The sequence below is a fragment of the Aspergillus bombycis genome (assembly GCF_001792695.1).
Source record: "Aspergillus bombycis strain NRRL26010 chromosome Unknown contig00024, whole genome shotgun sequence".
Taxonomy (NCBI): Eukaryota; Fungi; Ascomycota; class Eurotiomycetes; order Eurotiales; family Aspergillaceae; genus Aspergillus; species Aspergillus bombycis.
Window position 1 is genome coordinate 290,262 of NW_019170026.1, and position 25,797 is coordinate 316,058.

Here is a 25,797-nt window from a genome sequence, read left to right on the forward strand (position 1 = left end):
ATGTCGTTGTGAGCCCAGTTTAATGCTATGAAGATGTCAGTGGACGGTTATTCAATAAGAAGACAAGCGGCGAGCGTACTGTGATATCCTCCCATTTCTCCCAGCCGCGTCCCTTCACCTCGGCCAGCTCGTCCATAGTATACTGCCGTCCCGTCGTGAAGTATCCGGCATTAATCTTCGCATCGATCTCAACGCGCGAGTCATCGGGGATCATATCTTCGGGAATGGGGACTCGTTCGAGGATCTGGATGCCTGATTGGACGATCGCATCGTGTTTCATGTTAGACATGGAGAGCATGCGGTCGATCTTCTTGATGCCGAGCCAGTGGAGGATGTCGGGCATGAGGGCTTGGAAGCGCATCTAAATAGACTGTCAGTATGGTGATGGTCGGCAGGATAAGGTTGATGTAGTCACATACATCTCTCACACCGGCGATGTTCTCTGTGCGCGTAAAGTATTTATCTGCCGTGTCACCGCCACGCTTGCGGGCGTTGTACACCAGGTACTTGATGACCTCACCCAAGGCACGACCTTCTTTTCGGAAGTAGATAACAACACCACTGCCTCCATTCTGGGCTTCGCGGATCGCCTCCCGGATACCGAACGCCAGATAAGGTCGGCATGTACAGATATCAGACTGGAAGACATCGCTTCCATTACACTCATCGTGGATACGCAAGGCCAGCTTCACGTTCTCATCCGACACACGCTCGGGTGGTCCAAATATATACACCGTCAGACCACCAATAGGCGGCAAGAAGATCTTGAGATCCGGTCGAGTAATCAGCTCCGGGTAACTGCCACCCGTGTGTTCGAAGAGCGTCCGACGCAGGATAGGCTCTGAGACGCCGAATCGGTCCGCAACTCCAGGGAGGTACCACACCGGCTCGACGGCGACCTTCGTCACCCGGACTTCACCCGAGGAGTCTACCACGATTGAACCATCCACCTCGAGCTGTCCGTCTCGCACTGCCTCGCCGATCTCCGCCAGTTTCATATTAGCACGGGTCACAGCCATGGTAGGCCGGATGTCCCAACCGGCATTCAACTCATCCCGGAATTGGTTGACGATGTCGTGACCGTAGGGGTCCATTGACACGATCTTGTCTTTGTCGGCCCAGGCAGGTTGCCAGGGGAAGTTGAAGGTAGGTTCGCTGTTCTTAAAGTCTGGACGGAAGTCAGGGGGGAGGTCGCCGGCGGCGATGGCCAGGGCGTTGTAAATGCTGTAGCTACCGCCATGGGCGCCCATGGCATTGCGTCGCTTGAGCAATGGCCCGCTGCGTGAGACCACGACTGGACCACGGGATTTGGCGTTTGCTGCACCCCAATTCAGGGGCACAGGGTCTATGCCACTTTGCCCGGGATAGGTGGTCAACTAGGTTATAGATCAGTGTGAGGGGATACTTTGCGGTGGAGTACGGTGGGTTCCAACTTACGACGATATGTGTACTATAATGGGATTCTGGTGAAGGAGCGGCCTGGACGGCTGTCCCGTCAGCCCTGGTCTTTTCGGGGCCATCTGTGGTCATATTTGCTGGTGGTGGTTAGGATAGGGATGGAGACGGGGGAGGGAAGTGAAGAAGAAAAGAGGAAGGGAAAGGGAAACCAAGGGATATATACGTATGGAAAGGAAAAGCAGGAAAGAGGAAAGCAGAGGAAGATGGTCTCATTTTGCAGCTGCATTCCTTCCCTTACTGCATGTGACCTGTGAATTGGTACGGTAATCATTGACTTGAACCTTCTTTCATTCTGGTCTCTCCGCACCTTATCGGATCGTTATCATTGTTCTTCCCCTCTATCGATAGTGACCGACTTATCTCCTTGTTTATCATCCCGATAAATACAGCCAACTCCACCAGAAATGATAAGCTCGAGTGGTACATAGATATCCCATATTAATTCTGTCCCCGTACACTCCTGGTCCGAATTTAATTCACCTCGTGCACACATTCCCGAGGGGTCTTGGTCTCCCTGTCTTCTGGATGCAAGATGATGTTGGACTGAATGCAACGCGGGGTCGCGGCAAATCAAACCCCCTCATTCCAAGAATCTGGAATGACCTGTCGACTGTTACACTGGAACCACGTTACTCGACATCAAAACCCAACCAAAGCTGCTACCTGATCGGTCCTCCTCGGGGAAAGTCACCTGATAGCTGTTCATTACTTAATCTATATTCGGTCCCTCCCTCTACTACTACTAGTAGTTAGTTGTTAACTAGATTTGCGGATACTGGATACTTCGGCACGGTAATGTTCATATATATATATGTCTCTCTCCACCTCCTATAACCACCAACCATACCAACTCACTTAATAGCCCTACATTCTTTGCCAAAATCTAGAGTCTTAGAGGAAGACCTCCGTATAAGCTTAGAGCTATTAATATGCTTTTCACGATCTCCTGCATGAGCTGAGCTAGCGCTACACGTAGTCAAGTGATCAAGAGCTCTATTGCACGTGACTTTAACGCACTGCGAGATCACGAAAATTCTAATCACCGACAAACAGATAGCAATGGGATATCTACAGGTTCATTGAGATTCTCAAAATATGGTCATGTCGTTGGTATCTATTGTTCTTTGGGACTTTTCCTCCACATAAGAAAACCTCGTAAATCTTCACATAAGCCATCAATTAAAGCAATACAGGTAGCCGTGCTCCGCCCTCACCCTTTACCGCCCGAACTGGGCCTGCGCACGGGTGTTCTTGATAGTCTTCTTGATGATATCCTCCACTTCGTCCCAGTCCTTCGTATCGACCCGCTGGATAGTGCAGTTAAAGTACTGTTGGATCTGGTTGAGCATATTCCACTCCTCCCGGTTGGAAACGAAGGAGATCGAGACGCCGACACGACCGAACCGTCCGGTTCGTCCGATACGGTGCAGGTAGGTCTGGAAGTCCGCCTGGCGTTCCCGTGCGCCAGGTTGGTGAATCTCGGGAATATCCTGACCACTAGATTAGTACTTATTTCTCTGAATGGCGGCAACGCGTCATCATTTCGACTCACATAGTTAATGACCATGGACACCGTAGAGACATCAATACCTCTGGCAAGCACGTTGGTCGTAATCAACACCTTAGCCTGGCCAGCACGGAATTGGTCAATGACAGCGTCACGCTGAGAGCCTTCAATACCACCGGTCAAAGACGCAACAGTATGACCTTCAGCGACCATGCGCTTCTCAATCTCGACGGCGGATGCTCGTGTCTATCAACTGTTAGATGCAACCTAATGACTAACACGGGCCACCAACCTTAACAAAAATGATAGAGGAAGCGACGGTAAGAAGACCGTAGAGTTGAACAAGAGTCTTATACTTATCCTCCTCGTCGGAACAGTCAAGATAAAGCTGCTTGATACCCTCGACGGTCAGCTCTTCGTGCTGCAGTGTAATTTCGTTGGCCTGCGGGGCGAATTTGGACGCATATTGGTGAACGTGGGTGGGGAAGGTGGCGGAGAAAAGAACGACTTGGATATCCTTTGGCAGCAATCTGCATACGGTTAGCTGAAACTGCCCTAACAAAAGAAAAGAAAGACATAGGAACTCACGCCTTGACACGAATACACTGGTCGCCCAAACCTTGTTGGTCGAGCATGTTATCTGCCTCATCCAAAACGAGAACCTTGAGTTTATTCGCAACCATGATACGCTTCTTGATCATATCCATGACTGTTCCTGGAGTACCAACGACAACGGAGGACTCAATTTTCGAATGGCGACTGTTAGTGTCTGCAGGAACGGCTGTTGAGATGGAAAGACCGTCCAGGAACTGGCCCATAACCTGGACGACGCCAACAATCTGACGGGCCAGCTCTCGAGTTGGAGCCAAGATCAGAGCCTGGGGCGTCTTTTGCGCCTGTTCTGTTGACAGGTCTAAACGGCTAAGGACATTGAGGACAAACGCAGCTGTCTTTCCGGTACCCGACTGGGACTGGCCGACCAGGTTCTTAGGAGGGTTGTTCAAGAGCAATGGGAGCGCTCTTTCTTGAATCTTTGAAGGTTTGCGGAAGTTCATGGCGGACAGTCCTTGCAAGATGCGATTGTCCCTGTTCATCGACACGTCTTTAGCGGGGATAGGATGGCAAATCCAAAGCACGAGGTTTAACGTACAGTCCAAGGTCCTCAAAGCTCTTCACGGAAAAAAGAGGGTTGTTAGGATCCGCCTGAAGATCGCTCAGTTTGACTTCGACCGTATATTCAGGCTCGTTAAGTTCGGAGCCGCCCAACTGTGTGGCAGCGCCATCGGCCTGCTCATTGTCGGTCGTTTCAGTAGTTCCTGCACGACGGTGACGTTAGCAAGTGTCGTATGTATCACGTATAGCGACAGCTATTGACAACACGGAATGGCCCATACCTTCAGGTTTCGATCCATCGGCCGTGGTGATGCGATCAGCCAGAGGATTACCAGCGGAGGCAGTTTCAGCGGGTTGTTCTGCAGACATTATGAAGGAGATTTGCGGAATAGAGAAACCCAGGTAATTGGACGAGGGCTGGCAGGGGGAGGTAGAGGCGATCAGACGGTGAAGAGACGGCCGCGGGGTAAAGCGAGCTCGCTGGAACAGAAAAGATCGATCGGGAAACGTATGTGGAAGAGAAAGTGAACCTCTCCGTAGCAAGGGGTTTGGAAAGACTAGGTATTGAGACAGTCTTCCTCAGACGCAGAAGGTAAGAGGACCACAGCAGCTATATATGCGCCTGGTAGGTATATTTCTCAGAGGGACGTGACGACAGCCAAAAAACCCAACACCTACCGCCCAGCATACTGCAAACACACTATTCCTGGTTAGGCGAATGATCGAGCAGATATCATCTAACGTTATACGGAAGGCGGTGGATGGTGTGGTTCAGTACAAACAAGCATGACGTAATATTACGCCTTTCTTGGCCCTGGTGGGTGTCCGAGAGCCGCCAACGTGGCCTGAGAAAGTCGTTCGGTATTGTCACCGGTGTTACTCCAGCCATCTTCCCCGCTTCCGCATGGCCGCCCCTTCAGGTAGATAGATTGTCAGGTACAGATGCGCTTAGCGGTTGGCCACTCCTTTCTTATCCAGAGTGAAGTCACGACGAAGCATTCCCGTCGCACAAAAACAGACAACGCGTGGAGGTACGTGAAAAAGTCAGTTCCACTCATAGCTGCCTAAATCTAACAGATTTGCGTCTTAAAGTTTTGTCCTTGACAGAAAGTCTCATGCGCGCGATCTGAGGGGCTGTCACATCTACAATGGCAACACCCGATGTGGCTCCTCAATTTGGAGCGGAGCTAAAGGTACTCACAGTTCAGATACGATGAGAACGGTAAATCTAATGCGAGTATACAACAGGATGCGTTCAAACCAGTCAACAATTGGGTATGTTTCCTTTTGTCACTTCCCCCAACTACCTCCATGCTTCACTGAACACCCGTGTGGCATTGACTCTAGCAGACAGTTACTAATACCTCTTCTGACTAGGTCTCCCACGGGGTGCAATGGCTCGACGAGATACAACAGTTCTACCGGGAACGGAGCGCCATCGAAAAGGAGTACGCCGCCAAGCTGACGGCCCTTTGCAGAAAATACCACGATCGCAAGGCCAAGAAAATAAGCGCATTGAGCGTCGGAGATACTCCAACCATGACTCCAGGCTCCCTCGAAAGCGCTTCACTTACCACTTGGACTACGCACCTGACCGCCGTTGAATCGCACGCGGGTGAACGTGATCAGTTCGCTACAGACCTCGTTTTCCAGGTTGCGGAACCTCTGAAGCAAGCTGCGACACAATATGAGGAAATCCGAAAGTCTCACGCCGAATTTCATGCCAAGCTGGAAAAGGAAAGAGACGCTGCCTACGGCGATCTCAAGAAAGCAAAGGGCAAATACGATGGGGTGTGCCAAGAAGTGGAGGGGAGGCGCAAGAAAATGGAGAATTCGTTTGATCACAGTAAACCCAAGGCCCAGGCTGCATATCAGCAGCAGATCTTGGAAATGAACAACGTCAAAGTTGGTAGCATCTTTCTGCCTGAAGACCGTTACTAACCGAGGCAGAATACGTACCTCATCAGCATAAACGTGACGAACAAGTTGAAGGAACGGTTCTACCATGAATACGTCCCAGAGCTACTAGATGTGAGAAAGGGTACTGGGGGTCGAAATCCATATAGCTAATTCTGTTTCCAGAGCTTGCAAAACCTCAACGAAATGCGCGTATCCAAGTTGAATTCACTATGGTCGCTTGCAGCGCAGCTGGAAAAGTCTTCTCTGTCTAAGAGTATGGAACATATGTCCCATCTACTGAACGAAATCCCACGGAATGTCCCACACCTCGATTCACTCATGTTCTTGCGCCACAATGTCAGCCAGTCACAGGAACCACCCAATATGACCTTTGAGCCGAGCCCTATTTGGCACGATGACGAAGCGCTTGTCACCGACGAGACTGCGAAGGTCTTCTTGCGCAACCTGCTCAGCAAGAGTAAAACGCAAGTTCGGGAACTGAGGGTTGAGGCCGACCAGAAACGCAGGGACGTCGAAACATCCAAGCGGATCCGCGAAAACATCCAACAAGGCAAAGACAATCGTAGCGAGGTCGATATAGTCCGATCTATCTTCTACCTGCAGGGCGCTTTGCATGAAGTGGAGCGTAAGAAGCTCACTGCCGAAGTCGAAACATCTACTATTATGTCGGTAGTAGGCGACTTATCGTTGGGTGCCAAGAATCACAACTTCAAGTCACAAACGTTCAAAATCCCGACCAATTGTGACCTCTGCGGAGAGCGGATATGGGGACTCTCGGCGAAGGGGTTCGATTGCCGGGATTGTGGATATACGTGTCACAGCAAATGCCAAATGAAAGTCCCTGCCGAATGTCCTGGCGAACAGAGTAAGGAAGAGAAGAAGAAGCTCAAAGCGGAACGACAAGAACAGGCCAGTGCTGCGCCACAGCTCGACCTTGAGCCGACAACTACTGGTTCATCTGCCGCGCCGTCCCTAACTCGGAAGGATACGATGAACTCGTTGAGTTCTGGGTACGCAGTTAGTGCCAACCGATCGTTGTCCAACGCCGCCAGCCAGCCAGCGCTAGCTAGTCCGACCGAATCGGCCGTTCCATCCCCGGTGCCAGAAGCGGCGGCAACTCCGGCTCCTGTTCAGGAGACCAAGCCTAAGAGAAATAGGGTCTTAGCTCCACCACCTGCACAATACGTTAAGGCTCCGCCAGTAGCTGAATCGACGAAGCCAAGCGAACCACGCGGGAAGATGATCTATCCATTTCAAGCCGGAGGAGCCGACGAGATAACCGTTCAAGATGGGGATGATGTAACTATTGTTGAACCGGATGGTGAGTTTTCCCACATGTTCAATAGAAACGTTGCAGCCTTACTGACTTTCCATCCTTAATTAGACGGATCGGGCTGGATGCGCGTCCGCGTTGGCTCGACTGAGGGTCTCGTCCCAGCCTCCTACGTGGAACCGGCACCCGCGGCGTCCGTAGCCCCTGCGACCAGCCCTGGGATGGCTGACCGCCCGGGATCCACTTATTCCACCTCCTCTGCCTCAATGGTCGGTGGTGCTGTGGGCAAGAAGGTTGGGCCGGCCGTGGCCCCTCGCCGGGGCGCCAAGAAGCTGCAGTACGTCGAGGCGTTGTACGACTACGAGGCTCGCAGCGACATGGAATGGAGCATGGCGGAAGGCGACCGCTTTGTGCTGGTTAACCGAGACGGCGGTGACGGATGGGCCGACGTGGAAAGAGGGGGATTGACCAAGAGCGTGCCCGCCAACTACATCCATGAGGTGTAGTCTGATCTATCAGGGTCGATCAGTCGCAAGATTCCGTGTTGTCCAGATGTATATACACGCACGGAAGCTATATTTTCTCTGTCATTTGCATTGGGGAGCCTGGAGCTGAGGTTTATTATTATTGGGTAAGCGGTCTGGCTATTGTTAGTATCCTTCTTGTTCTTAGCCACTGCACCTCCTGGCATATCATGTAGCAAGCATTCGCCTCGGCAGTATAGAAGTTGGCAGTTCTATTTTTCTCGATGAGCATAGAATTTGTCTTGATATCGCAGACATATGTACTTGACCATAATCTATGGTACTGACACGAACATATATGCATGAAAGAATGTAACCCCCCCCCCTTAAGCATACAAGCTAAATCCAAGAAAGAAAGAGAAGAACCCACCCAATGATAAAAACACAAGATCATCACTCATCATCGTCATCATCATCATCGTGAGAAATCTTTTGAAGCCCATCCCTACCTATCCCACCCACCACCAATGTTAGAGCGCATTCTCAGACAACCACGACCAATCCTCCTGAAGAACCTCCCTTTCCAACGCCCCAACATCCAAATCCTCTAACGAGAACCCCCCATCCCCGAACCCCGCCTCCCCAAACAATAACCGCCCCGTCGGATCCGCATCCAACGGACTAACCATCGACAACGACACAGGCATATCGCCCATCGAGCACAGCGCCGGCGCCACAAACTCGCCATCGGTAAACGGCAGCGCCATGCTCGAGCGCGTAAACGACTGGTGCAGTTCCGGCTGAAACGGCTGCTGCAGCTGCAGTTGCTGCTGCTGGGGCGCGGAGACGACCGGACTCGAACCGGCCATGATCTGGGGACGACTCTGGGGGCTCGGCGAACTCGACGACGGTCTCGGCGCAATGGGAACTAAGACAGAATTCGAACGCGAAGAGACTCTAGCGGCACCTCTCTGGAACAAGCGAAACTCAATGAAACAACCCAACATCAGCCTGCGGTGTTTTATAACAAAATGTTTTCCCAGTGTGGTGTGGGTGTGGGTGTGTGTGTGTGGCTTATATGTGATTTTCTTTCATTCATTCAATATTTTTTTTTTCATTCAGAGTTTCTTTTTCTTGTTTTGGTCATAGGTTTAGAGGGGTCTCAGGTGGTGGTGGTGGTGCTTGGTCACATTGTACTTTTGAAGAGGATTTGGCCTCGGCCTCGCGTTTGAGCTTGGTATGCTCTTCTGGTGTTGGGCAGGGGGTGTTGTGGCATACGGAGCAGGTGGAGAAGGGTCGACCTTTCCGGTTGATACGGATTAGCGGTCGATCTAGGTGTTTTTGGGTAGATAGTTAGATCATTTTATCCCAGATGGGAGAGGCAGGAGGTAGACCAGAGACACACACCATGATGTTTACAAGTCGTCACACGGTGTCCGCGGACGCAAGCTTCACAAGCCCACTTTTCACCGTCGATGAGCATCCCTTGAAGAGTATGAGCGGATCGACGAGCATGGTGGACGGGTGACGGTCAAATTTATACGTGAGCAGAGGGTCTCAAAGCGGAATTGACAAAAAGTAGGTAAGGGAAAAAAAAAATAAATTAAAAAGCAACAAGAAAACTCAAAAAAGGAAAGCTGCATCACAAGAAAGAAAAAAAAAAAAAAAACAGGCCAGAGCCACAAGTGTAGACTACCTTAGTATACTACTATGACATCGATTAGTTAACTACTGGTACGGGAGTTACTAAGGAACGCCGTCCATATTGGGAAGTAAGGTCAACTAACGCAACAAAGTTGAGATCGCTGCATGGATGGAATCGGTAAGAGATGCACAAACCAAGTCATTCACTATGCGGGATTTTCCCCTCTCAGCTGGCTGTAACTGTGGTTTTAATTTACTGTGCGGCAATGAAATTTTTTTTTTGCCAATTTTCTGCTGTGATTACCAGGTACATACATTCCTCATCTGTGTTAGTGAGCGCGGCAAAACGGTGAAATGGAATGGTGCAGCAAATTCCCTCATACATTGGTGGTTTTTGTGTCCCATTCATTCAATCCGGCCGGGTTCCCCCCTTGGGATGGGCAATCCTGCTGCCTGGTTTCCGAACTAAGGTACGGGTTTGCTAAATATTGGGTCGTGGTCTTGAGATATTATCCGGTAAGTGTCAAGAAATTGGGAAGGGTGACGCTCGGGGCAGGTTGTGGCTGGTGCTGGAGCTCCAAAGCTATGACTTTTTTTTGTTTCTTTTTTTTTTTTTGTTTCTCTTTTTTTTCGTTTTATTTCCCGCGTTCTGATTCAACTTTATATATAACTGGCGCTATAAAATATTGAAGAGGTAGAAAATTTCCGATCTAGATAGAACAATGTCTTCAAAAATGTCATCAAAGTCCATAGACGGTCACAAACCATCAGTCACCCTCCCTCCCCCCAAACCCATTCCCCCCTCTGACGTAGGGGAACGAAACCCGCCCAGATGATCAGATGCAAACTTCCAAGAGATCATCTCGCTTGCAAGGACCACCACCACAGAACACCCAACAGAATAATGAATGGAGGTGGCTGAGCAGCATCGGCAACATCTTGGCAACTTTACCTCTTTCTTGCCCTTCTCCTCCCCGAAGCTTAAGCTCGAGCCAATCCGGACGGTCTTCGTGGCGCAGGATGCGAATAAGCTATGCTCCAGTATGAGTGATTAATTCCTGTCGGAGTTTCAGGGTCTGATTAGTAGCCGCCGTAAACTAAAGTACCAAGTAGTAGTCGCAGTACTATAGTACTCCATATTATGGCGGGCACCCGTGGTAAGCGAAAATAACGTCGCCGGGATACGCTGTGGACAAACCGAAGGTCTAGCAGGGACGTGGATTGGCTCGTGGTCCAACTAAGCTACGCTAAGGTTGCTAAGCTAAATAGGCAGGTGCTTCGAGTTGGAGTGCAGCACGATGCATGAGGCATTTTATTCGCCTCGCGTTATAATTACTACATGATTATCTGGAGTCGTGGATCGGGTTGGCTGTGCTTGTCAGATTAAGTTCGGAGGTTTTGTGACAACGTGCGTGCACGGGTCAATGTTTTTTTTTTTTCTCTTCTGTACCTAGGTAGTATTCATTTGCTGCTGGTATTTGTCTTATCATTCAATTGTTTTACTAAATAACCTCCGTCCCCGTGTCTTTCCTATCTACTACCTCTTGACCCAGCTAACTGTACATTGAAGTATTCATTACCTTTCTGTCTCACAGTATCGCATCCCATGACTTGCCTTTCTCGGATACCGCCGACCTGAGCCCTGAGCCCTATGCATATTCCTTAGTCAGCGATGCCCGCTATGCTCCGACTGCTGTCGAATAACGCGACAGTTGTAGATCGTTCTTGTGACATGAACCCACTAAAGGAATCAGCAGAAAGCCGGCCGCTCCACTCGGAAAATTTGCAATTGGATTCATTGCGCGCGAGGGCTATTGAGTAATCCTGTTGGATTGTTACATTTCTGATGAACCCGGCGCACTATATTCTGCCGCTCAGCAACACGACCATCGGGAATATGAGTCATGCCTTTGTAATCGCTAATTGAAGGCGAAAAGTGAATCGGGATATCAATAGGGAGAGCATTCTCACTCTCATATACCACTGAAGTATGCCATGAATACTGACGTGGTCTCAAGGAACCTCTCATCGAGTTACACGAGGTTACACTCGGGACCTGGCTCCTTACCCTATCCGGCGTATTCGGTTTCCCATAGAGGCTTCGGACGCTGGTTTTCTGGTCGTGCAGCCGCTCATTTTTTTTTTCTCCTTCTCCCCAGTCCACACTTGGTCATCACCCATTCAAATTAAATGAAACGTGGGGTTTGATGACTCTGACCTGTCAGATACCGTAGAAAGGGCGAAGGATGCAAAGGATCACCCTGGAACAATACTCAGTTGTGCGCCAGTGAAATAGTCCGGTGCTTTGATGACTGCGCCTGCGTGGATCCCCCTAAGTTGGCCTACCCCGACAAAGAACGCCGTTCCCTATCTCCAATCTTCAGATTGAGATGGGCTGGATCACGTTGAAGTTCATCTTGTCTTGTTTTACTTCTATCTATGCGATGCATCTAAATAATAGCTGACCCTGATTCTAAATCTAGTGAATTAAGCTCTCTGCTTCTAGAAACGAGCTTTGGAGGACTGCGTTCTCCATGTGACAGACGATGGCATAAGTGCGGTTCTTATCAGTGGATATGGAAAGAGAACGACACTCCGATCGATCTCCCACCTCATTTTAATGATAGATCAGGAATGTGCGTCCAAGGACGACTCCATACAAATATGAGGGATTATGGCACTGATGCAGGTCATAATGGTACGTGTCTATCAATCTCGAATGGTTTCTTGGTCGCCTGGGTGCCATCGCTACCTTCAAGGGCTCGCTTCTTTTAGGTCTTTTCTGGCTGCAGAGGTTCTTCAATTTTGATAAGAGCTGCCAAATCACCCTCGATTATGTCCATCTGAGATTTCTCGACCCAGCCCTCTGTAAAACCGCCTCCGAAATCGACCACGCAAGCATTGTCTTTGCTATCAATCAAGATATTCGCGGCCTGGGTGTCGCCCCAGACAATACCAGCCTCGTGTAGTTTTGTCACAGTTGTGGTGATTTGCATTCTCCAATCTCTTAAGCTTGAGGATAACAACATCTCTGACATCAGAATGCATTCCAAGTCCTCGGGCCCACATTCAATCGAAGAGAAAAGAAGCCCAATTAGTAGTGAACCGCTTTCATCTCGAACAACACCATGTACAGCCGGAATTCTGATCTCATCACAAGGCAGAATTTCGTCCAGCTTTCTATAGATGTCCATTTCTCGTAAAGCAGCTGCCAGGTTCCCTGAATATGCAGATTTGAAGTGATAAACAGTTCCAGCAGCAGAGACCTTTTCTTGGGAACTGCGAAATTGACTCAACAATACTTGGGCATTCAATCTTGATATCGTTTGGTCGGAACGAAAGCTATTGTGATGGTAGTTTGCTTTGGCCAACAGTAATACCATCTGAGATTTGGTTGCGAGGAACAGTCTAGTCCAAGAAAGGCTGTAGTACCGTCTGGGCCATATACCTGATATCGATAGGTCTCAGGGGAAAGATATTCCTGGAGTGATATATGCTGTTGATTCGAGGAAGACTCCAGGTTTTCAAAGATCTCAAGGAAGGGCTCCAGAACCCAATATTGTAGATCTTGCTCTGCCTCTTCGGAAACGTCGAGGTCGCCATCATTACAAACATCTTCCATCAATTCGAGGCATTTCTGAAGGGTTTCTGGTGTCTGATCGAGGTTGCTTGGAGACAACTTAATGCAGAAGCATATGCCTTTGCTTATAACATTCAGTGCTGCTGTTTTGTCCTCTCCATGCAGCAAAATGTCTTTGAAAAACCAAAGGGGGTTTTCTCCTGGCTCTTCTGATTCCATGATATGGCAAGTATTGGAGGATATTATATCATATGCGATAATATGAGTAAAGGGATAATGTAGTATTCCTTGTTCACCAAGGAAATATTGGAAGGGGAGGTGGTGTAGTGAGTGTACTAGTAGTATACGAGAATGAGAGGGCGTGCAAAGCTGTCAAAAGTGCAAATACGAAAGCGTACCCCATGCAGCTTTCCAGCGTCCTCTCTCCTTCGCCTTTTGAAGGGGTTTGCTTATGTTATTCTATCTCTCAAAAGATCCTCAAGGTTGAGACCATGGCCATTTGCTAACACTGGAGTGGCGGCTTTTTGCCAGATGAGTACCAGACGTTGTGATTATCAATATGCCCCAGTTGTTGTCTGTTGCGACGCACTAGGTGGTGATCGCAATCCCTAATTGTAGAACCGTTGTTATATACTCTCTACCCCAGTAAAGCCAACCGTGTTGAGGTAGATACTAGGTTACTAGGATCCCATTGGACCGTGGATTCGTCCGAGAATATAATATTATCTTAATCAATTAATACAATATAGCCACGCTCGCGTAAATTTATCATACTTCTTAGTTGTACGGGTGTCTTCAATCAATACTCTTTTTTGCAACTTTTTCATCTTTTAGTATAAAATCTGCGCAGGATCCACTTGGTTGTTAATTTTAAATACTATAAGATGTACATTACTAAAAATAAGTACTATATAGCTTATTGCAGATCTCCGGTATTCTATCTATAATGTATAGTACTTCGCAGCCTGGCTCAGCCTTTCAGGTCTATCAGACCAAGTATATAGCTCTGGCCTGTTCCATTTTGAAAATCGTTGTTATATCCGATTGCAAGTAGAACGCGCACCACCACATTCCCTGGGAAGTCTAGTACTATTTTGTTCTGCGTCTCAGCCTTCTAATAAAGTAGCGTGCTATTTAGTAGAAGGCTCAGATTTAGGTCCTCCATCTGCACTGATTTCGTTCCAAAAGACCTTTTTTGTGAATTATCACGCCGAGATTTCAACGCTGTTGAACAACGACATGAGCCGGCCTTGTGCACGAAAGCCAAGGACCCGGAGAACTTATGTGGCCGGCTGACCTGTTTCCCGCTGGGCCAGTTGGAGATAGCCGCTCATGCAGAAAACAAAACCGTGCGGAAGCTGGATGGCAACGCAATCCTTCCGCGCCCTGAACCGTTTATGGCAATCTCGCATGTATGGTCGGATGGAATGGGAATTGGAGCTGGGGGAGCCAGAGGGGGACGTGAATGAGTGTCTGTATGCATTCTTCCGGGGAGTCGCGGAGCAATTTCATTGCAAAGGGATCTAATAAGATACAATATCCATTCCGAGAGATAAGGCAGCACGCAACAGGGCAATCAACCAAATTCAAAATAATTATGAAGACGCCAGTGTGACCTTTGTCCATGATTGTTATATCTGCGAGTGTGGGTAGATTGATGCAGAGACGGCATGTTTCAGTATCCTTATGCCGCCGTGGTTCAGCCGAGGATGGACTGCTCTGGAACTAGTAGAGTCGTAAACTGTCAAAATCACGTTTAAAGACTCCGTGGTTAAAGACCCGGACGAAGATATACTGGAAACAGTCAGTGAAGCATGCCTGGCGCAAACGCCTATCCGCAATCTTAGAAAACGTGGAACTCCCTCATTGAATGGGCTCTTGACGGTATTGGGACCACGATACACGTCTTGGGCCCCAGATACTGCCACTATATCAGGTCTTTTAACAGGAATTAGTATAATCCGCGATGCGCCGCAGCAAAGTACTTACCAACGTGTGTTGATGAAAACCGGCCAAGTGAGGCACGGACATCTCTTCCACATCTCCTCCACAATGAGAAAAGGTTTCAATTGGTGTCCAACTGCCCTAGTGGATATGGAGCTGTCCTCGCCTGGTGATCTCAACCCAGCTGCCATGTTGAGGGTTGAGCAAAGCGGAAGGGTCACCGGGACATGGATGGTAATTCGCGAGCGGCGGTTGCTGTCTTCGAATTTCTAGCTATATATCTGGAAGGATATACACCCTCTCATTGAACTGCGGCTTCGGTTAGGACTTACAAAACCTGACTGTCATGTGCTTCTTGCAGAGCCTGGTGTTGTTTCAATTGGGAGAGCGTTGCTGACGAAGAACACGAGTACTGTCCATGTTTACCAATATGTGGGTCCGGTTTACTTTCACCCCCCCTTGGAAGCAGGCGATTTTGAAAATGGAGCAGTGGAAATGATGCATGTTACAATAGGTGAACTGGGAGGGAGGCCAAGTGATACTAGATTGGACAGACTGGAAGGAGTAGCTCAGCAAGACACCCAACAGCAACTTCTTGTAGCTGCCTCAAGTGGGGACAATGAGGAGGTGCGTCGGCTGGCAAGGGAAAGTGTTGGGCTTGACTTTTAAGATAGGCATTCATGGACAACATTGCATTATGCAACCTGGAGACGCCATGTGCAGGTTGTCCAAATTCTCATCAAGAACAAAGCAGACAAACGCGTTCGTGATAGCCTGGGACAGGCGGCCATCCATCTAACAGCTTCGCGAGGCAATACAGCCATTTTTCGTCTTCTGTTGGGAGAAACTGCGAATACTACTACTGTGATCGACCTAGACACGGAACTGGAGTCCAAAGACAAAACTGGTAGAACGCCCTTATCTTGGGCAGCAGGCAACGGAAAAAGCGCAGTCGCAGATTTGATACTGAAGGGAGTCGTCAGTTTAGACTCAAAAGGATAATTTCGGTCGGACACCACTTTCATGGGCTGCTGAGAATGGCCAAGGGAATGTGGTGAAGCTACTCAAAGCGGGTCGTAGGTTGATTGTCATGTCAACGCTGGCCAGACACCATTATCATGGGCGGCTCGAAATGGCACTACAGAAATAACAAGCATCATGTTCGGTGCAGGTAGTATCTCGGGGCGTATGGATGAACTAGGTATAACTCTGTTGCCATGGGCTGCAGGTAACGGGTGCAATCAAGTGGTCCAGCTGATGTTAGAGAATCATGCCAAGCTTGAAGCAGAAGATAGATCAGGCCTCACGCCACTGTCATGGGGTTCACAGAAGTCAAAGGAAACAGTCAAGCTACTCTTGACAGTAATAAATCTATAAAGTTGATTTACTGCTTTATTCTATAGACTTGCTATATAATTTGGTTGCCCAATCACCAACAAGATAATTATGGAAAATATATGGCTGAGCTGAAAAGGTGTTTGAAAACGGTCGGATATGCTTCTTGAATGGCCAGGGAGATACATCAGTAGATTAGAAACTTCCTGTTGTCGAGTTGGTCTATCTGGAGGGTAAGACGTGAGGTAGTGGATCGCACGTCCTCACAATTAATTGTAAAGAGACTGACAATTCATAGCTCTGTATTATTATTATATTCCGCATCCCAAAGAAAAAAAGATACCTAGATATAGAACAGTATTAATATTAATCTTAATACTATCTTTCTTACTAGAGTTACTTTTAAGCTCTCAGTGTCTTAACAAGTTAGATATTATCTAAAATACCCGCCGTCACACTTGTGAACTAGTTAATACCTAACCTTAATAACTATAAATATAGTTTAAATCTATATAAATATATAACTTGCAAAACTTTCTACGTTTATTTATTGATTAATCTATAGATCCCCGTCAGAATTCTATATATTTAAGATCTAAATCTCTACCTACCTCGCGAGTTGAGACTTAAAATCCAAAATCCGCCAGAAAAGCAGGTCGGGTCAAAACCCACAGGTTCATTCCACGGGCTTTGGCGAGGCTTACATACCGCTGCTACTAAACTCGAGTCATCTGTCTGGGTTTCTGAGATCAACAGTCTTGCTTGTAAATTTGAGTTTGCAGCATAGATATCCTATACTGAGGGCACAGAGAACGAAGTTTTGAAGATTACACAACTACGATGGTTGGCAATCTGGGGTTCTTGATCCGCTGGCCTGTCCCTGTCCCTAGCACAAACCATCCTATGTGTAGTCTAACCAGGTGTAGTCCGGATAATGTGTGTTTAAAACGTTGTAAAGCTGTCCCGTTCACTGAATATTGAATCGAATTGACTTTGGCTACACCTTTCCTTGACCATATAAGTCTACTATTTATATGGCATTCTAGTAGCTCTAGATCTTTACAGTAATGATCGCCAGTGGATAATTGGCCCCGAATTATGGAGTATGCGCACAGCAAGGGATGGCGATCTAACATGTGGATTTGCGATTTCATATCCCTAGCGCACACAGCCTCATAGAAACTAACTGAAATTTGTTGCTGGTACCCTGACCAACGCAAGAATCACACTATACCACTCCTTGCTTCTTTCGCAGCTTGGCGACACGCGTACGGAGTAGCTATTGGCAATTGACCGGTAAGGGCAACAAATGAAAGGCAGAATATAGGATCGACCAGATTATTGAAGAGTCTCATGCATCACATTTGCTGGCTTACGCAGCCACCCAGTATCATCCTTTTTAACCTGATCTTTTAAGGTTCCGGAAGCTTTATTCGACTACGCAGCTTGGCGTCAGTGTAAGTTGGTATAAACTCAACGATATGAGAATATATGGCAATTACATCCTGTTACATTATCATTCGGGAGAACCTTGGCTGCCCCTGTTATCCAGGTGTCTGGTCTGTTTAGCTTGTTAAATAATACTCTGCTTGCATGGCATTCTCTAGCGATGTATGGTCTAATACCGGATAGCTCAGATAATATTGATATGAAAGTAACCTATCTGATCAGCAACGAGCCAGGCTTGCAAGGTGCGTTCTCCCAGCTTCTGGACATTGCGGACAACCAAGCCCTTTGCGGTCCGGAATTGGCTTTGCGTCGGAGGAAGTTACGGTCCACTTTCCCAGCCTGGAAAACCGATTAATAAATCATCTGGCACTGATAGGGAATACTTACCACAGAGATGGGGAGAGCGTCCACGAACTCCACGCCAGCTCGTGTATACATTTCAGAGGGTATTTCCCTTTCCATCCACTCCAAGAAAAGATCTGGTGTAAGCGAGGAATTACGCTCCGCGACAATGTAGGCACGTGGCAGGAATTCGCCTTCATTCGGACTGCTCATTGTTAGCAATCTGCAGAAGGTCCGAATGACTTGAACTGATTATACTAACAGCGCGACGGGGACAACCACAACTTCCAGGATTTCCGGATGGACTGAGATAGCCTGTTCAATTAATATTGCTGAGATGTGTCCGCCGTTCACTTTGAAAAGGTCCTTTGAACTATTAGCAGCGTCGATCAAGCAAGGCAAGTAGGACCGTCGTCACCTTCTTTCGCCCGCAAATATACCATCTGTTCTTTTCATTCACCTTCCCTAAGTCGCCTGTTTTGATCCATCCATCATCGCTGAAAACTTCCTTCGTTTCTTCTGGGTTGTTCCGGTATCTCCTCATGAAAAAGGGGTTTTTGATATAGATTTCCCCAGTCTCATTTTTTGCTAAAACCCTACCTTGGTTGTCAACCACTTTTGCTTCAAGGTTGGGCAGAAGTTCTCCAATTGTTTCATCAGTTTCCAGCACAGTTGGATCAGATGCAAAATGAATTCCGCCCCTAGATTGGTTAGTAGACAAGGACAATTAAACTTGGAACCTGGGGTACATACTCGGTCATGCCACAGACAACCTCACAGGGAGACCCATGTAGCTTTTCCCAAGCATCACACATGGCGTATGGAATATAAGCACCCCCAGTTCGCATACTTCTCACACTGGAGAAGTCGGCGCCGTTCGTGTGAGCAAGTAACTCTTGCAGGATGTGCTTCGGTGAATGCAAGGATGTGGGCCTCAACTGTTCAACTGCCTTGGCATACCTTTCCACGGAAAACCCTCTCATGAAAATTGTCCCATACCTGGCCTTGAGAGGGGCGAGAATTCCGTACAAAAGGAACCCGATACCATACTGAAAGAAGTTGCAGAGCCAAATCTCTTTCTCTCTTTTTTTCAGGTTATAGCGATAGAGCAACTGCTCCGCGTTTCCAATGAGGCCATAATGTGATCGTTCTGCTAATTTAGGATTGCCAGTAGTCCTACGAATAGTTAGGCCCGATCCTTCATTTGTAACGCACCGATAGAAACAAATAGATAGGGTACGTACCCTGACGTAGTCAAGACCAATGCTGGTGCTGCCTTTAGACGCTGGTCACATAGTTTTGGCCACGAAAACTCATCGTTGAAGTCGAGCCGAGAGCTCCAATGCTCATATCTGTACTTGTCCCCTCCCGTACGTGTGGAGGTATCTACCACGTACACATACCGTGGGGTATGAGCCATCTGTGACAGAATATCGGGGATATCCTCCAAACTTTCTGGGCCAACAAACAGATACTCCGGCTTCAGAGATTCAAGTCTAGATACCGACCCGCCCATGTGGATAGGCGGAGAGTTGTAACAGACTGCTCCAGCTCCCAAGCAGCCCAGTAGCGCGATATAGAAGTTGTAGTTCCAGTAGCCATATAGGACAACCTGTTTGCCTTCGCTCTCCTGCATCCCACATGCTAGAGCCTTTGTTAAGGTCTTCATCTGGTCGAACGTATAGCCGGGGAAGCTTGGGTCATCCGCCGACAACAAGAGGGGATCTTCGGGGCTCCAGTAATCATTTTTTGGTTCCGAGTCGAAAATATATTCTGCCAAATTGGTACACGGAATGGGAATATGGAACCTAGAACTGACAATGGCTTTGCTGCTTTGCATTTTGCCGGATCTGAAAGGAAATTGTGCAATGCTAATAAGCTTGATATTTGCTTCTGTATCGAACCTCGGTGGGCTTGCGTAAAGGCTCTATGCTTCAGCTTCAAAGACAGAGAAGAGTTTGAGGTTATAAGCTACCGACAGAAGTGAATAACGCAACTCAGCAACGCTAACTAGTTATTACATTCCACATTCTCTAAACCCTTTTTCTTAGCCGCATGAAATTACCTTGTCTTTTTTCGATCTACATCAAGCTACCAGACTCGTCATATACACGAGGTTCGGCGATCATTTACGCACACTTACGACAAGTGGTGCGTGGCGCGAATATGGTTGCGCAGAGAACTGCGATTATTGGTAGATCTCTGCATGCTTCATGCATGCCAAGATTCCTTAATTCTATACGGAGGAACTACCTTGTGCAAAACCTAGCTTTTGATATTTCGCAAGGGATGAGGTTGGACTCGCACGACTCGCCAACTACACGGTATAGCGAGTCAATTCGTATAGTGCCCGCTTGCTTGGTACAGTGCCTGGAGCCAGCACTTCAAAGTTTGTGTTGCATGGTGAAATTCCAACTTGCTTTTGTGAAATCTTTGTTTGAGGTCCCCTATAGCGGACAAAACGGTAGTGGACATCAAATGAGAAAAGGGGCCCAAAAAATGAAGGAAACTTGAGAAAATCGTAGCCTCATATGGAACTACATATATCAGACAAACAAGGGAACGTGCCCCCTGAGTAAACTAGTGTAGCCTAGCTTGCATCCCTTCCCTCTAATACAGTCAATGGAGGGGGCGGGAAGATATTATGAGCCAGGGGCTTTTATCCTGTGGGAATGACTTCCATCTTTCCTAAGCAATTTTGGTGCCTGCTACTACGAGCCTCATTTGTTCCAATACGCGAAAGATGGCTCAATCAAAGTCTGTGTCAGCAATTAGTGATATACTTCTCGAAGAGCACCAAAAAACTGGCAACAGCGAGGAAGACAATAACACCAATCCTGAGACAAACCGCCAAGAAGCATATACTGTTCTATCCGAGAAGGAGAAGGTTTTCTCGATATTCATCGCTTCTCTTGTTACACTTCTAAGCCCTGTCTCCTCCGACATCTATTACCCGTCTCTCGACCTTTTATCCAAAGATCTGCATGTTTCCAAGACTCAGATGAGCCTCACGATCACTGCCTTTATGGTAAATGCCTCATGTACTGCCACCTGGTTTGAAACCCCGATGATTAACTGAAACATGCAGGTTGCACAAGCAGTAGCACCGCTCCTAACTGCCAGCGTATCCGATCTCAAAGGACGTCGACCAGTCTTTGCTTCGTGTCTTACAATATACGTGATCGTTAGCGTCGCACTAGCCCTGCAGTCAAGCTTCCCAGCGTTGATCACCTTGCGCTGCTTGCAAAGCCTCGGGAGTAGTGGTGTGTCGGGAATCTCTTCGGCAACAACTGCAGATGTTATCACAAGAGCTGAGCGTGGCAAGTACTTGGTATATACCTCCTTAGGATTCACTATTGGACCTGCCATCGGCCCCATTATCGGAGGTATTCTGGTCCAGTATCTAGGATGGCGCAGTATATTCTGGTTTCTGGCTATTCTTGGGGGTATAATACTCGTTCTCATTCTCGGATTTCTCCAGGAAACATGCCGGGTCATTGTAGGGGATGGGAGTGTGCCTCCACCACGCTGGAACCGACCGGCACTGGCACTTGTGCGCCCCAAATACCGAGGGAGCCCCAATCGCCAGAGTCTAGTTACGTTCCAACGTAGGCCTGGTGTGTTCGATAGTGTTCGGCTCGCTGCCACGAAGCAGTTCGGCTTTCTGATCCTATTCAGCACATTTATCATGTGCGGCTGGAATGTGATTTTAAGCTGCATTCCTTTTCTGTTTGAGAGCAAGTACAATTTTAATGCACTCCAAGTCGGACTGGCATTTATTCCCTTTGCGGTTGGCGGCTTGACAGCTCGCTGGACATGCGGTGTCTGGACTGACCGTAATTTCAAACGTCATGGGCGGCTTGCTGGCGTTGAGATTGCCCGAAACCAACAGTCAAGACAGATGCTATTGAAGATCCCTCTAGAAAAGGCCCGTATTGAGATAATCTTGCCGATGGCATTCCTCTGGTTTGTCTGGATGATTGCTTACAGTTGGCTGATGCAGTACGACGTCCACGTGTCGGTCCCATTGGTGGTGATGTTTTTCCTGGGCAATGCAACAGCCGGAACTAGTAATGTTTTGAGCATGCTAATCATAGACCTCCATGCTCATCAACCCGCCACTGCGATGGCCGCACTTAATATAGTCAGATATGGAGGCAGTGCTGGAGCAGTGGCGGCAACATTACCGTTAATCAATGCTATTGGTATTGGGTGGACGGGGACGATCTTCGCCTGTATGGGTCTGATCAGTTCCCCAACACTATGGGTTGTATATACTCGTGGTCACGACTGGAGGCGCTCAAAGGAAAATACAGAACAAGAATAGCCTCAGGGTTGGACCTCTGCTTTAGATGGCTCTATCTCGTTAATACAGACTATAGACGCTTATTTTGTAAAATTAACAGATGTACTTAATGTGTTACTTATGCTATGTTGACTTGATTCCTTTTGTCAATCTTAGATTTCACCCTCATAAGGGTCCCGTAGAGAGACGCATTTGATTAGTTTGTCTCGATGCAGTCTATCGCGGTGTAAGGCCGCCAAAGAGTGCCGACTTTTCTAGTGAAGTGAGGGGCTAGGGCCAGCCAATGCTCCGCTTCACATAGTGAACCAGTGGATGGGTTAGGGTGATGTGATATGTTACATGTACATACTACAGTGATATTCGCCTACCTATTCACAGCACTCACCGAAGCTCACCTGCTAGCTCACCTGGGCGGCAGCCACTCGAGTCCAGACAGGATCTATGGAGAACAGAGTACAGTTAGGAGATTTGCTAGCCTAGAGCTCCACAATGGAAGGTGTCGGGGCGATCCTCAAATTTTCCTCTTTCCAAGCCTATTTTTACAGCGTTAGCTTCTTTCCTAGGATCGACAACGCTTTATCCCTGGCGATACGGTGAGGATCTTCGTATGAAGCATTGCTGATAATGGTATCAATCAAACTTTGATACATCATCATGTGACTCTATATCAACAAGTCCACCGGCTATTAAAGCCCTATTAACTCCTTACGTCATTCATGTGCACTGCTTATATGAACATGATACAGAGATCGCGTATTCAGATACGCTTTTGGTGCTCACTGATTGCTGCAGCCTAATCATACACAAATGATAACCTATCGTCGTTATGCACGCGAGCTTACTCTATTTCGCTACCCACTAGCTACATGGAAAATAGAAAGGAATTCAATATAAGATGCTAGGTTTACAGCATGAAAGGATCACAGAGACAGATCACCGTATCATGATCAACCGTTCGGCGTGGGCTTTTACATACACAATTAATGTCTACACTTAACAGATCTCCTGCCCTGATGATCTTTCTCTGGACTTGTGGTAAGATAGCAGTAGTATGTGTCTGAAACAAAGGTGTGTGGAACTCGTACCGGGATATAGTTGAAACAGAGAGCCAGCCTTTTCAAGACCTACCAGAAGTTCTTCGTACGAGATGACAGACACCTAGCTTCGTAAAAGCGACTAAAGCTATATTAAATTGCACCCAATAAAGCACTACCTTCCTCAATCCTATACTCTAATTCATGGGCTTACATTTTCAAATCATAAAAACAAGTACCAGCGGCACTGGCTTCGATGGCTTCGAGCCCGTGGCCGAATGCATCTCCCAATCTCATGTTAATCTCCACAGCCCCAGTCTACTATTTTGTATTTACTACTGGCGCCCATGAAGGACATTGCGGTCCCTTACTATCAGGGTGAAGACAAAAGACCTTATACGATGCGTGACTCTGGCCTATGAGAAGGTGTGCACTGGGTATTAAGCTTCGGGCTCATACGTAGAGGATGGATGCACAAGACGCATTCGGATGACTTGGGGGGTAGTGAAGAATCGTCTACCGATCGTTTATATGCTTTTAGACAAGCTTTGAGATACTTTGAGTATCTAGATAAAGAGAGCGGAAACAAAGAATAAGCAAGTAAGATTAGATTGTACGAGGGTAAACAGCGACTTGTGACCTAACGCTACTACTAGATACATCATCAGCCCGGAAGAGCGTTTGCTATTGGTTCTGTGTGAAAATGAGATATGAGATAAGAGGCATATATGCTTGATGGTTTTGGTATGGTTTGGTCGAATGCAACGGTTATACTTGCTTGACACCTATTAGTTCTTTGTTGTAGCGGTGTATGCAACGAGATGAGATTTGTCCCACAATAAACAGTTCATTTCCTATACCAACCTTCAAGCCCATAGATATCTCTATATAAAATGCATCTGTTTTCATGTTTACTCCGGCAACTCCACTCCTGAACAACACAATGGCTTCTGCCCCAAACCAAGACATCTCGATCCCGCCAGACCACCGCACAACTGCCGGCCTGCTGGCAGAATATTACACCCTAGCGGCAATCGCACTGGCACTAGTCCTCCTACGAGGCTGGGTGCGCCTCCGTCTAACCAGAAGCTGGGGCTGGGATGATACATGCATTGTAGTCACCTGGGCATATACATGCCCTCCCGAACCTCACTCACCCCAAGTTCCCGAACCTAACTACTAAACTCATTAACAGATCGCCCTCCTAGAAGGTCTAATCACAATCCAACTCGAAGCCAACCTCGGCCTTGGCCGCCATGTCATCTACCTCCCGAACCCAGAACACACCGTGCTCCAAATCCTCAAGGTCAACACGATATACCAAATGATCAACGTGATCTGCTCCCTGGTAACCAAGTACTCAATCAGCCTCTACATCCTGCGAATCCAAAACAGCCGCGCCGTGCGCTGGATCCTCGCCTGGCTCATGCTGTTCATGACGCTGGCTACTATCTCCGCAGTCGTCATCCTCGCCGTCTCCTGCGTCCCACTGGAGAGACTGTGGAACAAGGACGTCCCCGGTATCTGTCTGCCCCAGACATCTGTCTACAGCGTATTGTATATCCACTCCGGGTTCACGATCGTGGTTAATCTTTGCTTGACCTCGGCGCCGGTTGTTATCCTCTGGGATGTGAGGATTAGCCGGGGTCACAAGACGCTGATTTATGGGCTGATGAGTCTGGGTCTTGTTGCTACTGTTTCGAATGCTTTGAGGAACTGTTACCAGAGTGGGTCGATGGCGCTGGATATGCCATGTATGTGTCTTTTCTTTTCTTCTTTTGTCTTGCCTTTTTTTCCCTCCCACTTTTCTGTCAGTCAATGTATGAGATATAAGAACATACTATCCACTAACACAATGCGATCAAATAGACGCCATAACAAACGTAACCATCGTCTCCATCCTCGAAGTCGGAACCGGCGTTATTGCCGCTTGTATCCCAGCCTGCGCTCCGGCTTTCGGGTGTAGACAGAAAGCCAAGCCAGTGACGAAGAGTTATCGTGACAAGAAGATTACCGTTATCAGGGGGAATGATTGGGGCGAATGTTATGGTAATTGGTCGTGGGCCAATACTTCGTCTGGTGATGTTGCATTGTGTGGAGTTAAGTCGCCGGCTGGGATTGTTACGAATGTGACGGCGTTTTAGGTTGGTTCATTGGGATGTTGGGTATTGGGTGATGTTCTGCAGGGTAGTGGATTATGGAGCCACTACAATATAAGAATCAGACTGCTTTTCTGTTATAGGATGTTGGGAATGTGTATGAAGGGTGTCTTTCCTTCATCGACAATGGTACTTGCCAGTTACGTATCCTGAATTCGCCCTATATTAGTGGCTTATAGAATTATGGTTGGGGTATGTAGTATATGAATGATTTGGGCCAGCTTTAGATTATATGCTTGTATAGTTTGCCAAGGGTATTGTTTCTGGAG

General features: G+C 47.8%; 8 protein-coding genes across 8 annotated transcripts; 3 read left to right on the forward strand and 5 right to left on the reverse strand.

Annotated features, from left to right (window-relative positions):
• Positions 1-19: 19 nt before the first annotated feature.
• On the reverse strand, positions 20-1,530 carry ABOM_003861 (putative GTP cyclohydrolase II; the record flags this gene model as incomplete). Its single annotated transcript, XM_022530991.1, has 4 exons — positions 20-25; positions 80-361; positions 420-1,376; positions 1,438-1,530. The coding sequence occupies 4 exons, from the start codon at positions 1,528-1,530 to the stop codon at positions 20-22; spliced, it is 1,338 nt and encodes a 445-aa protein (XP_022390982.1).
• Positions 1,531-2,675: 1,145 nt separating this feature from the next.
• Positions 2,676-4,447, reverse strand: dbp5 (ATP-dependent RNA helicase DBP5; the record flags this gene model as incomplete). Its single annotated transcript, XM_022530992.1, has 6 exons — positions 2,676-2,948; positions 3,011-3,211; positions 3,258-3,495; positions 3,554-4,051; positions 4,116-4,281; positions 4,360-4,447. The coding sequence occupies 6 exons, from the start codon at positions 4,445-4,447 to the stop codon at positions 2,676-2,678; spliced, it is 1,464 nt and encodes a 487-aa protein (XP_022390983.1).
• A 779-nt stretch (positions 4,448-5,226) lies between these two features.
• ABOM_003863 (putative actin polymerization protein Bzz1) lies at positions 5,227-7,777 on the forward strand (the record flags this gene model as incomplete). The annotated part of the gene is made up of 6 exons (XM_022530993.1): positions 5,227-5,271; positions 5,327-5,353; positions 5,456-5,983; positions 6,029-6,109; positions 6,161-7,319; positions 7,383-7,777. 6 exons carry the CDS (start codon positions 5,227-5,229, stop codon positions 7,775-7,777), a joined length of 2,235 nt encoding a protein of 744 aa, XP_022390984.1.
• Positions 7,778-8,265: 488 nt separating this feature from the next.
• Positions 8,266-8,604, reverse strand: ABOM_003864 (putative Cu-dependent DNA-binding protein; the record flags this gene model as incomplete). The annotated part of the gene is made up of 1 exon (XM_022530994.1): positions 8,266-8,604. The coding sequence occupies one exon, from the start codon at positions 8,602-8,604 to the stop codon at positions 8,266-8,268; it is 339 nt and encodes a 112-aa protein (XP_022390985.1).
• A 3,546-nt stretch (positions 8,605-12,150) lies between these two features.
• On the reverse strand, positions 12,151-13,178 carry ABOM_003865 (uncharacterized protein; the record flags this gene model as incomplete). Its single annotated transcript, XM_022530995.1, has 2 exons — positions 12,151-12,762; positions 12,828-13,178. The coding sequence occupies 2 exons, from the start codon at positions 13,176-13,178 to the stop codon at positions 12,151-12,153; spliced, it is 963 nt and encodes a 320-aa protein (XP_022390986.1).
• Positions 13,179-18,038: 4,860 nt separating this feature from the next.
• ABOM_003866 (uncharacterized protein) lies at positions 18,039-19,869 on the reverse strand (the record flags this gene model as incomplete). The annotated part of the gene is made up of 6 exons (XM_022530996.1): positions 18,039-18,234; positions 18,292-18,395; positions 18,448-18,730; positions 18,783-19,205; positions 19,274-19,381; positions 19,433-19,869. 6 exons carry the CDS (start codon positions 19,867-19,869, stop codon positions 18,039-18,041), a joined length of 1,551 nt encoding a protein of 516 aa, XP_022390987.1.
• A 903-nt stretch (positions 19,870-20,772) lies between these two features.
• Positions 20,773-22,356, forward strand: ABOM_003867 (uncharacterized protein; the record flags this gene model as incomplete). The annotated part of the gene is made up of 2 exons (XM_022530997.1): positions 20,773-21,057; positions 21,118-22,356. The coding sequence occupies 2 exons, from the start codon at positions 20,773-20,775 to the stop codon at positions 22,354-22,356; spliced, it is 1,524 nt and encodes a 507-aa protein (XP_022390988.1).
• Positions 22,357-24,312: 1,956 nt separating this feature from the next.
• ABOM_003868 (uncharacterized protein) lies at positions 24,313-25,513 on the forward strand (the record flags this gene model as incomplete). The annotated part of the gene is made up of 3 exons (XM_022530998.1): positions 24,313-24,435; positions 24,565-25,123; positions 25,239-25,513. 3 exons carry the CDS (start codon positions 24,313-24,315, stop codon positions 25,511-25,513), a joined length of 957 nt encoding a protein of 318 aa, XP_022390989.1.
• Between the last annotated feature and the right edge of the window lie 284 nt (positions 25,514-25,797).